At 36.8% G+C, this 13,596-nt stretch overlaps 1 protein-coding gene across 1 annotated transcript in view; it reads right to left on the bottom strand.

Annotated features, from left to right (window-relative positions):
• Positions 1-2,367: 2,367 nt before the first annotated feature.
• ASXL3 (ASXL transcriptional regulator 3) overlaps positions 2,368-13,596 on the bottom strand; it is a 132,494-nt gene continuing 121,265 nt past the window's right edge. The window contains exon 12 of the mRNA XM_026699217.2: positions 2,368-12,535. Within this exon, the coding sequence (XP_026555002.2) occupies positions 8,933-12,535 (3,603 nt within the window). The 3' untranslated portion in view covers positions 2,368-8,932. The remainder of the gene's footprint in view (positions 12,536-13,596) is intronic.

The following is a 13,596-nucleotide window of genomic DNA, read 5'->3' as shown; positions in this document are numbered from 1 at the left end:
AGCTCAGATGTCATTATATATGAAAAAAGCTTGTATAAGATCTACATTTCTGAGCAGCAGACATAGGGGCACGTGTTTGGGAGGGGGAATCCTGATTCACTCATCTTTCTTAATTTTATTCATAAAGCTTTACACCTCTAAGCTGAACATGAATTTTATTTGCACTAATTATTGACACACTTGAGACATAAAATGCATCCCTGGAAGATTACTCTGACATCTTTATTTCACATTTGAAATTATAGACTGATTTGAAAGTCACCGAAGTGTTCTGTCAGTGAACCCATTAGTATAGATAGACTTTGAAGTTGGATCCTTAAATGACAACCAAATTAATTCTGAAGTGGCATTTGTTTACATTTCTGCTGGATTCTATATGACGTAGAAGCATAAATTCATACAGGTGAACTGAATGGAATTCATCTGTCATTTCAGACTTTTTTTTTTTCAGAATTTGGATAATGGTTTGTCATAATTCCATGGATAACAGAAGTGTCTGTTCCTGTAGTATAGAGATCCCATTCCTTATAAACTCCTTATAGCAAGACAAATTGGCCCTCTATCCTCAACTCTCTCATTTTATGAGTAGGGCAGATATAGGACCCAAAGCATCTGCCTCACCATGTTTACTGTTTCATCAGACATTCCATCACATATAATGTGAAGCTTCTCTCCAAAAAAGTCCAATATTGCAATTTTAAATATTTGCTTAAATATCTCCACAGACCTTAGTAGTTCTCAAAAGTGCTTAGATCTGCAGGATTCTAATTTTGCATCCTTTCTTTCATGTTTCTTAGCACAACACATTTCTATTTTTCCAGCAAGTGGAATTTATGGAAGACATTTAAAAAAAAAAATTTCCGCACCTTTCACACCAACATTCAACATCACAACGAACTACAGAAGAGGCAAGTCTTGTATCTTAACACCATAATGTCACTTTGATTCTTCTGTAGCTATCACTGAACACTGCAGTGATTTGATGTTTTGTCTCTGTGTTTATGCTATATACAGTACTGTTTTATGATTTAAAAATACAAAAGGATTTTGGGTTGGGGCTATCATCTATTTCTCACAATGGTAGTTATCAGCTTGGTTTTGGAGATGTATAGTTCCAATAAAACTCCAAACAATAACTGCAGCACCTCGTTTCCAATATTATTCGCTGCAGCTGGCTTATGAATCACCCCTTCTTCCATGTCCTGGCCTGGCCTGGCCTGGCTAAATTATACTAACTTGTGTTTTTTTCCCAGATGCTTGAGCCTTGCCGTTTCCTAACAGTGACTCAGAAAGAAGTTCACCCAGTGCATCTTTTTATCCTCCTTATGGTATTACTGTGATTTGACAGTTCGCTTTGGTATGGATATGATAAATTCAATATATATATTTAAAAATCTGCTTTCTGCTATGTAAAGTATAATCTTGACCATTTGCTCTCCATGCCTTAATTTTTCAGAATCAAAATATTAAAACTAGTTTTAATCATTTCTGTACAAAAATAACTGAAAAATTGCATTTAACTGAATTGCTTTCACTGTATACGTCTTGCATGTAACTTAGGAACAATCTTAACCTCCAAGTACTCTGTCAGGAACACCTAATATTTCTGAAGTACTCCTAGTAAAAGGACTAGCAGGCTGAAAATAATCGTTTTTGCCTCCTCGAGAGAAACAAAAAGATTCCTTAAGACTGTGACCTTAAGAGCTGATCTAAAGGTGTTTTTTTGTGAATTGTGGAGAGCTCAAAGAGCTTTAGGTTCTGCATGCTAAACTTCAACTATTTTCTTCCTATGTTTGCCTACAAAGAGAGGAATAAAGGGATCCTTTTATCCTTCTGAAGTAAAAAGAAATATTTGAGAAACATCAGATAATTGTAGTGTCACTGTGATAGCATCCTTGGGAGCAAGAGATTTTCCAATGTTGTTGGCTAATGTATGATTTCTTGCCTCGTAAATTGTGGTAATTTGGAGCAATAATGGAAAAACTTAAAATAGTGTTTTGTTTTTTAAAAAGACTAATCACTAATTAAATACCACCTAAATATCTTCCAAACCCACTCACCCACACTTGTCACAATGCCCCATCTACTTTGTGGTCTCCATCCAACGCAACAATAAAATGTGGAACTTGTGCACCAAAAAGTTGCCTGTCTCTAATTTAGTGCAATACAATTTTTTTATAGAAAAAAAAATGGAACCGATAGCCTTGCCACATATAAACTGAGTAGACAATAATCAACTAAAACATACTCACATGTTCTCCGCCCTGAATAACCATCTTTCAAATACTCAACGAATGCCTTATTTTCTTTTAGCACATTTAAAAGAAGGGGTGGGGAATAATACGCCAACCAATGTTTATTCTTGCTTTTATTTTGTTTAGAATATTTTGATACTGAAGCCCAAATTGTTACTTTCAAGGGACTGGTGGGGGGTGGGGGTAAAGCAAACATGTAGACAGAACAAAACTTTCCATTTGTATTAGAATTTTGTGATCAATTATTTTGGTAAGCAAACAATGTTTTCTTAAAAAAAAAAAAAAAGACAGACAGCACCACTGATGAAGCATGATCCCTGAATTCTAAACCAAACACTGTATCTTAAAAGAAAAGAAAAAAATCACTTGGTCACATTTATTCAGGTAATAAAGAATAATAACCACTGCAATGCCGCTGACATAAATTTTTCCCCTTTCTGAGAATTTAACACAAAGTGTGTGTGTGAGTGCATGGGTTTGTTTGTGTATTTCTTTGGTAGAGGACTGAGAGGAGTTTTTGATTCTCTATCCAAGGACAAAAATATCTATTTATGGTAAGAATACATAAATACGTGTTCCTCATAGATGCTAGATATGGGTTGATTTCACATTGCTTCAATCTGGGCATGAGAAATACTTCCCTAAAAAAGGCATTGAATGGCGAGTGTCAAAGAGATGTAAACATTCAAAATACTGACAAATAATAATAATCGAGCATACAAACTCAGTACCAAAAATGTTGATCGACTCGGATGTTTGGAAAAATAGTAACAAAAACAAAACAAAACAAAAACTCACTTTACAGCAGTACAAGAGAATTATGGCAACAAAGTAAAGCACTTTTCTTGTAACATTCATGAACAATACAAAGACAAAAGTATTCTACAGGCTAAATTATCTTTAAACTATCAAATATAGTACAAAGCGAAATATGTGCTATAAAAAAAGCAGCTCCTTTAAATTAGGCAAAAAAAAATACTATTTTGTTGGTTTTTCAATGACAAAGCATGATGATTGAAGACAGCAGGACTTCCCCTTCAATTCAGAAACATTTAGCCACACAGGTCGAGGCTTATTTGCCAACAGGGCTTCTCCTTAGTGTTGCACAGGATTCCTGCTGTCACCCACAGGAAATCAGTGCTTAATACGTCTTCCCACATGGAAGCTAAGATGATCCTGCTAGATGGGGTTTCTGATCTCCTCCTGAGTGCTGGTCCTTGGCCTTCAACATATTATGCAAAACCAGAGACTGGAACAACTTCTCTGAAATTGTGTGCGTGTTTATAAGGACTGCAGCATATGAACATTTCTCTTTAGAAACTGCATTATAAAGCACCATCTGCACCAGTTCAGAAGAAACTGAGCAAGAAATTCTATGGTCCTGAAAAGAGAATTCAGGCATTCATCCTGATAACACATATCACTTTGAAAGATATTGTATAGGACACATTTTTGCTTTATGGCTCAACCTTTCCCTCCCCAAACCAGGTTAGTTTCATGCACTACATCATAGAGGATAAATGGAATACAAAATTGGGAGTGCCAACTTCATTTTTTTACATTATTATTTCAATAAAGTAAGGGTTTTCCATGTAAAAAAACATTTTGCAAAAGACAAAATCCACACAGATAATGTCCCAACAGCATGTACAGACCTTAACAGTGTTAATAAAAACGTTAAAGATAATGGAATATCTTGCTAAAAAGAAAAATGATAAAAAACAAAATGAAAAACTCTGGGTATATATCAGTTTTTAAAATAGTTGCATGGATATGGATGTACAATGGTTTCTTTTTTTGTGCTAGCTGGTTTTTATATGTTAGGTGCAACCTTATCTCATATCCTGATTATATTATTCTTTTTTCTTTAAATTAGCATATACAACTGAACATTTTCTGTATAAAATGTAAACAGGGAATGTGAGAAATGTTTTAAGTTTCATGTGCACATCCTTTGCAATGAATAACAACTTGACTTTTTCCCACCCCTTGTGGAATATGCTTTTTCCAGTATTTCATGATTTGAATCTTATGATAACACCTTATATTTTTGCTAGAAGAAATATTGAGGTCCCCATGACAAAAATGACAAATATCATTAATGTCCTGGAAAGGTGAACACCTTTGTTAAGATCTCCCCCAAATGCACCATGTTCTAGTCCCACCTTGGGCATAAAGTCAGCTTGGTGGCTTTAGGCCAGTCATGCATTCTTAGCCTAGGAAGAAGGCAAGGGCAAAAAAATCTTGTCAAGAAAGTAGAGACTTGTTCAGGCAATCATCAGGAGTCACCACTGACTCAAAGGCACACACACAAAAAAAGCACCAAGCAGAAATCTTGCTACTGCAATATTTTCAGGGAGCTAACTATACGTATTGACTGCAAGGGATGGCACATTGACCCCAGTGCCGGGAGATGTCTTTCTCTCCATTGAAAGCCAGTAGGCAGCTTTGTTTGCTTAAGTCACAACATCAAGTAGCTAAACATGACTAGCTACCTTGCACCAGAACCCAAATGTGTTCTCTATATGATTTCTGATTGGTGAGTATCATGCACATTCTTTCAAATTAGAAAATGCACTTCAACAGATAATGGAATTAATAGCTGTAATCAGAGATGAAACATACAAGTAGAAAATTGGATGGTAGGTGTTTCACAGATACTTGCCTCACAGCCCTAACACTTGTATGAAACATTTAAATTCAGCATTTCATACATAGCCCTAGTGAATGCGATTCTGTTCTTTGAGCTGATATATCTGACTATCTTCCCCAAGGAAAAGTACTTCTGAAAGTATTTAAAACAGAAAATGCATGTGGTAATTTTTTTCAAGATATGAACAAAAAACATGAACCTCTTCCTATAAAGTCATAGCACTTTTTCACACAGACTAAACACTGTATCCTAGTGCCAGCTTCCTACGGAGATTAGACAGTTGCATATAGATGTTCTCTTGCTAATGATCTCTTCTCTCCTTAAAACTCCACACTTTTCCACAGTCTTCTGTCCAATAACCTACCTACTGTCTTACACTATTTTAAAATTATGAGGACCATACTATTTTTAAATCTGTTACATTATATATAAACCACCTGAAGATGAATGCATGTCTTTTTCTTTTTATTATAGCCATTTAATTCGCAGATGAATATGTGCACACACACACACACACACACACACACTCACACTCATGCATGCACGTGTGCACACACATACCGAATTATACACACAATTGCAATAGTGGGAAAGTTGCTGGTGTAAGAATTCCCTAATATAACTACACATGGATAAAACACCATTGCCCATTCCACAGATAAATAAATACATGTCAAAAACTTCCACAAGACAGTCTTGTGGAATACTGACATAGTACCAATATTTGGGCAAAAATGAAAGGAGACAAGAATTTGCAAAAATAATACAATACTTGTTTTCTTCCAGATAACAAATATTACAAGCCACTACTGCCACCATCAGGCATTTCTAAATAGCAAATCAAATTAATTTCAGATGGAATACTAAGAAATAGTGGCTTAAGATTCACAGTGGAAAAATGTTGAGAGATATGTAATACTATTTAACAACCCTTGCCAAATGCCTTTTCTTCAATGCTATATTAATAATTCATAAGCATGCCATTCAAATATATGCCAGATATACCCATTGTGAAAAGAGATACTTTTCCATCATTTGCCAAAGTTGATCTAGATTTCTATTTAATAGTGGTATATCTGAATCTTAAAAAAATATGTGGGAAGAGCTATATCTATACAGGTAATCCTTGACTTATAACAGTTCATTTAGTGACTGTTTGAAGTTACGACACTGAAAATAGTGATTTATGACTATTTTTCACATTTACGGCTGTTGCAGCATCCCTGTGATCATAGGATCAAAATTCAGATGCTTGGCAACTGACTCCTTTTTATGATGGTTGCAATGTCCCGGAGTCATATGATCACCTTTGGAGACCTTCTAAAAGCAAAGTCAATGGGGAACCCAAATTCAGTTAACAGCCAAGTTACTAACTGAACAATTGCAGTGATTCCTTAACAACTGGGACAAGGAAGGTTGTAAAATGGGGCAAAATTAACTTAATAGCTGTTTCACTTAGCAACAAAAAATTTGGGCTCAATTGTGGTCATAAGTTGAAGACTAAATGTATATAGATGTACATGTATATACATGTATTGCAAAATAGATACCCAAAGAAGGAACATTAAGCCTTCTGTTTGGCTGCTGTTTTGTCTGCTGCACATATACGAGGAATCACATTTTTCCACCTAAGATTGTATTTACTACCAGAGGTCAGTAAACTGATCCTGGGAGAAGACATTATCTGGAACATGGTTCAAAGAAGAGCGTGAGTGCTTTTATCAAGTAAGTGCTGAGATTCAGGAACACCCACCTTTTAAAACATTTTCATCAATGGCCATTTTATCTAGTTTCCAGTCCCTCCCCTCACTCCAACAGTTCAAACAGAGTGTTTTAATGCTGTTAGCCACACCACAGACAAACAAATATAATCTGGAGATACCCAGGCACTCCAAATTTTCATTCTAGACTAAGATGCTTGCAGACAAATCCTGTGCATGTTTATGATATTCAATGCAGGTCAGAATGACTTAAGATTGGGACTGTAAGTGCTTTCTCTAAATTGTGCTCAAATGTCCTATGGCATGCTATAGGAGCTTATCATTTGTTTAGGACTGATAGAAGGCAATCTAAAAACTGTTCACAATTATTGAATCTGGAATTTCACCTGCTGTATTTAATTATTGTACCAAAAAGATCTTCTTGAATTTAGCTAATTCAGAGATACATGTATCATTAACAACTAGTCCATCTATTTGGAACTTTACAAAAAACATGCCTTTTAAATCTATATTTTTAAAATAATCTCTCCACAGATACCTGAAAGTGCTGAAATATGCATAAATCTTCTAAAATGAGTGCTTTAGTAAGGCAATTATAATGGTGTAAATTTGCTTATACCATAGAAGATCAAGACTACTGTTAATACACCTGCTATGAAAACAGAACAGGAATCCAATCCAGTCAAGTCACAAGATCTCTGACTAAGGGAATGTAAGCCTGCTTATTCCAGCTCATTAAGGAAAAAAGGAAAAATGAGTTTCATGTTTAATATGGCCCCACAAAAATATAATGTCCAAACAGTAGAGCTTTACTAATAGTTAGAAAAGCCTGGAAGCCTTATATAGTTTAATAATAATAAAAGGATAAAATACATATAATACACTAAAGTATATTTTAACATTAGAGTTTTAAAATCCTCATTATGTTAAAACTTGACAATGCAAAATAAATGTCAAATTGTTTATTTTACATGAACTATTTGTTTTTAAGCATCTTGCTATTAAAAGCCTTAACACAAGGGGGGAAATATCTGTTTTGTGAATGGATTACCAGGCATGAAGTTAGTAAGGTTCTACTGTGTGGGTAAGGAGGATATCTTTCTCTAACATTTATTAAGTTCTGGTGATTATCATGTGATAGCATGCAAGTTGCTTCCGTTTTACATTTTATGTTCAGTCCCTCACTTCTAAGGTAACCATGCATCTCCTGTTATTAAGTTCCATATTTTTAACCCTTTACAATACTTCTCTTATCAGTAAAAAGAACTTAGCAATTGCTACAATTCTTCTCAAATAGTTTGGTGGCTATATATTTTGTATATAACTAACATAAACTACTAGTAAATACAATATTGAGAGTAAAATTTAGTATCCCTTTAAAATCTCTTCATTCCTCTACAATGCTATACAATATTTGTGGGGTAAACTGTGTTAACAGACAAAACTGTTTTAAAATAAAAGTTACTTTAAAATATCCCAAGTTGTAAACATATTTAAAACGACTATAAATCATACAATTGCTTTGCTCATTTAAATCTTCAGAAACAAAGAATCGCTTTGAAAATGGTATCGCTTTTCAAAACACCCTTATTTAGATATAAAATGGCACATACTATGAATATATGTTAAATATCTCATTTTAGGACAAAATTATAAGTGAAACTTGAGGAAGATAAATGAATTAATAAATTCTATTATAATAGCTATACTTATTTCCCGTCCCCCGAACTTCTAAAGCCATGAAGATTCTAGTTTGTTAAAACTTGTTGCCAGGTTTAATTATACTTTACTTTAGTGTAACAGCTTCTTAAGAAAGGATTAAATTACCCACATTAGCTGCCAATGGATCAAAGTCAATCACTGCGGACAATCTTGGCTCCAGGTGTGCAAAACCTGCCAAATGGCCATTGCAATGATAGTCTGCTAAGGGAACCTGGCTTTCACTCTTTTTGATCCTGCTTCTTCTTTTCATGGGTTATGGTTATGCCACATTCAAATTGCTCTTTCATACAGAAACATGAACACAGAGCAATTTGTCATTCTTTTCACTGGGAGGATTGACTTATAAATGGTAAAAATAAAATTATGCAGTAAGACATGAACAATTCTATATTTTAAGACAGTAAGAATGCTGGACATTTCTTAAAGGGGAATTACCAGGGAGAGCCATGCAAGCCAAAATCACTCCATTCCAAAGCATCCCTAGAAACTTCAAAAAGAAATCCAGATACAATATGGCCTACATAATTCCAGTTATTCTTCTCTTTTGCTTTCCTGTGTTAACAAGGAATGTGCTTTGGATTCTATCGAACAACTAAACAAGCTACACACAATTTGGAAGGACCTATGCAGTCATCATGGCAGAAGGCACCACAGCCCTTGCATACTATCATGGCTTTCAGCCTGCAAGAACATTTCAGTTCCAACTCATCTGCACTGCTGCTGTCGGCAAATTTCTGAACTGGGATTTGGGCATTTTGAATAGGTAGGCTTGTGGTTGTAGTTGAACTACTCCCTAAAATCCCAATAGATTTTTCAATGGCAGAAGTTGCCCTTTTGAAAGTTGTGCTACCAAAGTGTATTGTAGAGTAATTTCCACGCTGCGCCTGTATTTTTGGAGCAGTTAATGGGGCAAAAGGCTTCTGTGGTTCTGAAAGTAAATAGGAAGGGAAGTCAGCATTTTTCAATGCAAAAGCTTTCAACTGTTCCTTGACTTCATTCTGATCATAGGAAGCTTGTTTCATGCCTAGCTCACAGCTGCTGCTTAAGCCTTCCTCCAAAGAAATGGGTTCTGATTTTATATTGCTACAGACATTTGCCGGCTGAGGCCAACTAAGTCTTTTGGTGGTTTCCATAGTAACTCCTGGTTGTTTGTGATCAGATGGAGCTTCTGAACTGGGAGGGGGAGGGGGCGGAGGGGGTGGGGGATGCACTAATGATTTATTCTGCTGAGTTTGTGAGGCACTGGGGATGTCATCACTTTCCTTAATTTGAACGTTTGGGGAAAAAACAGTTGCCAGTCTCAGCTGGTGAGGTGCTGCAGACATATTGGCCTCTCCCAGGGCCTTCTGCTCAAGGTGCCTGCTGAAAGCAAAGGAACTGCAGCCAGATGGGGCTTTTAAAGTTGCCTGCATCAAAGTGGCTGTAGTAACAGGGCCTCGGGCAGCCATTGGCATTTGGTAGAAATGAGGTTGATGGGAGGTACTTGCTTCTGTGTGGAAGCTGCCATTTTTCTCTACACTAAATAAGTTCTTCTGGAAACTACATGAGGGCAATGGCCTTTTCTGCTGCTTAATCTCCGGACTGTGAGCTATTCTGCTTTGAATGGTGTGCTTGCTTTGCCATTCCTGTTTAAATAGTTGGCCATGTCCAAGTTGATTCATGCTAGAAGTGATTATACAAGGAGTCACTTTAATATCTGAATCTACTGAAGGCTTCCCAGGCTCACATTTAATTTCTCCAGCTGTCCTGGCTACTCTCTTTTTGGGATGATTTTCACGTTTGCGGATTTGTAGCGGGAGTATATTTGTGGCTGTAAAATCTCTCCCATCTGCATTTGGGGAGCTGGGAGGGTTTTCGACTGTGTTTCGTTCGGATGTGACTGATTTACACCTGGAGGTAGTTTGCAAAGGCAAAGGAAATCGACTGATTTCTAGTTTGGCCCCTAACCTGGGCTGTGGCAATACTTTTTCCAATGGCAGGTTGCCTTGCAGTAACTGGGTCACTAGAGGATTATTGGCTTCTACTGATGACAAGCGGCAACTTGAGGTCCCAGCATTTGTAACTCTTTTCAGTGTCTCTGTTGTCAGTGCCAAAGAGTGCTCCATGGAATCGGTTACAGATCTCTTAGAGCTCTGAGCTGGCTGTGAACTTGGGGCTATTTCTGCAGTTTGCACAGGCATTTCAGGTCTGACAAAATCTTCTGTGTCCATCCTGAAGCATTTGTCAGATTCATTTCTTTCTGACTTAACAGGCAAGGCTATGCTTGTCACATTTCTTGTATGCATCTCGTGCAGATGTACCAAACCGGAAGGCTCTGTTTTCACATTTTTTAAACAGTTATTTTCTGAATATTCCTTATGCTTACTTGGGTGAAGATGACTGACCAAAGACTGCTCAGTATTCATTACCTCATTGTCATTCCAACAGATTCGGCTGTTAGGATTATATCGATTGGTACAGATATTTTCTGCTTCTTTCTTGAAAGTTAAAGGATCTTGAAACTGTTCTGAGAAATCTTGGGTAGGAGGAACAACATCCAATTGCTTATCTTGAGGCCCAAGAGGCACTTCTCGAAGAGCAGTACATGCTGTTTGTAAATGCTTGCCATCTTGCTTAGTTGGACCATTGTTAAAACCAGAGCTGGGCTCCAAATTTTCATTGTTAAGTAGCTCTGGCCTACTTATGACAGATACTTGTGGAGATGTTATGTTTTGTAAAGCAGTTTCAATCCTAATTGGCCTGTTTTGCGCTTCCATGCTACTTTCTGCACTTTCCGTGGAAAGACCCAGAGATAAGCTTGAATTCATTGTTGTCATTGTGTGATCAACAATGACTTTACAAGGAATGGATCTATTTGCAGGTGCCTGTATATATCCTACTGAGGGTTTACCAGGCATGTCTAAATGGTTTCTCATCCCCAAATTTCTCTCTATGCCATCAGCACTTATTTTGGTGGAATTCTCATAAGAATTTACAGTCATCATGTTGCTAGAAAATATAGAAATGGAAGTCCTGCCAATGGCATCTCCTACTGAAAGTGCCTCATTTCCATGTAAAGCTGCCCGAACAGAGATGCTGTTTGACAAAGCACTTGGGTCTCTATACCCAGTTAGTGATATCTTATCCGAAGGATATCTACTTATAGATACCCCTGGAGGAATCAAAACAGAGCTGCCAGACAGGTGATCTGATAAATTACTTACAATAGATGAAGTTGGCACAGTGGTATACTGATTTGAAATTGCACTAGTTGCATTGCTACTTGGCATTGGTAATGTTTTCTCCTCAAAGGAATCTGACAAGAGGGTAGTGTTGGCTGTGGCTGGAGGACCGGAGTTTTCATGACATTTTGGCACAATAGAAATGCATGGAGTGTCAGCCCCTTGGATGGATTTCAGCATAGTTATATTGCTTGTCTTTGTGTCTGTACTTTCAACAGACATCAAAACAGAGGGCTTATCAACTGCACCAGCAAAAGAAAGTTCCTTAATTGTTCCTGACTTAGCAGTGCTACACACAGAACCAGGAACTGAGTTTTTCTTATATAGGACTGAAATACTTTCTGGAGAGGTAGAAGATAGCATTTTCTCACAAAAATGAGGCACAGATATGCTTTCATCAGAATTTTGAACAGGGATATCAGTGCTAGTTTCTGGCAAAGAAATGGCATTAAGAGAATGCTGCAATAAAGCAGTAGCTTCACGAAGGTGAGAAGATTTGTTGCTAGGAGACCGACAGTTAGGATTAACTATAATTACACCAGTAGAACCTTCGATCTTTGTTTCAGAAGCCACAGAGATCTCCACAACTGATGGAGCTTCTTTCAAGGCCTGCTGAGACTTGCTTTCTTTATTGCTCTGGAGCAAGTGGGCTCTTGCTTGGTGCTTTGCAAACAACTTGGCCTTTGTTTGCTCCTTGATGTGGGCCAATGTTCGGGTCTTCCCACCTTCACAGGGGCTCCCTAGCCCTCCAGAAACAATGCTTGCAGCTGCAGCAACTGCAGCAGCTGCTGCTGCTTCCCTCTGAGCTCTGGCTTGCTGGGCTCTTGCTTTGATATCTGCAAGAGTTCTGGCCCCAGTGTTCCTCCCGCTGCTCATGGAGGTACTTGGAGTAGTCCTTGGTTCTGGTTTGGAAACTGGCTGGCTCTTGATAATAAAGGGTGGGCCAATTTTTGAGAGTTGAATCTGATGGGGAAAGAGAATATATAAAAACCGTATTAGAAAATAATAATTTGCAGTGAATAGCTTTAAGATTTTACCATATGATGGTGAAAACAATTATTTAGCACAAGCAAATATGTAACATTCTACCTACTATTAATCCCCCCCCCCCATATTAATGAACTGGAGGAAATAATATTAAATATTAAAATTAATTGAACTGGAGGAAATAATATTTTCAGTGTCAGGAAATAATGAGTTCAGTTTCAAGATCCTTTAATATTTTCCAGCACTTCTATTTATGCTGCATGCCTCTTTCTGCAGTTTGCTTTTCACAACCATATTTTCTGAATTTTAGTGTTGTATTCAGAATATAGGTATTTGAAAAAAAGTTTTCATTGAATTTTCTATAGGTTTTGCAAAATTAGAAGCCAGAAAATCATTTCCAATTACTTTCATAGGTAGTTTCTCTTTCTAGTCAGGGTTATAATTTAATATATAAAAGTTTAATTATCTTAACCCAACTGTTGGTAGTATCTGAATGAACACCACTTCTGTGGAGCTCTGTTACAAGGAACTATGCATATGCAGCAACTAAATAAAGCAAACAAAGCAAGAATGGAATGTTTATTGTTCATACCCTTCTACTAGTATGTCTGACTATCTATGACAAAGCCCCACAAAGCCGGTAGGATAGCACTCATATGACTTCTCTCATTTATGGTTAGTGATTCTATTATTTTCATTGCATAATAATGCATCTTAAGAACCAGAGGCATGAATGACACAGTTTATGATTTTACAAATGTTACAGTGAACCATTTTCCTTTTTCATTAATGCATTACTCAATGACAAAACAAACATTTGCAAAATACTATTGACAATTTCTAATGCTGTGTTCCTGAGGGTCGAACATCACTTTTTAAAAATAAAATATAGTATTTCATCATGGTGACATGTCAATTGAAGATATCATAAGGAAATCTATTTATTGACACCCTACAAGGAACAATGAAATTATTTTGCAGGCAAAAATTAGTAATTATGAGGTGTCAGTTATTTGTGGAAACTGTTTACGGAAACA

This window comes from Pseudonaja textilis, chromosome 3 (genome assembly GCF_049901715.1).
Source record: "Pseudonaja textilis isolate UNSWEBS1 chromosome 3, rPseTex1.2, whole genome shotgun sequence".
Lineage (NCBI taxonomy): Eukaryota > Metazoa > Chordata > Lepidosauria > Squamata > Elapidae > Pseudonaja > Pseudonaja textilis.
Note: the sequence above shows the minus strand (reverse complement) of the source record. Positions and strands in the feature narration are given on the sequence as shown.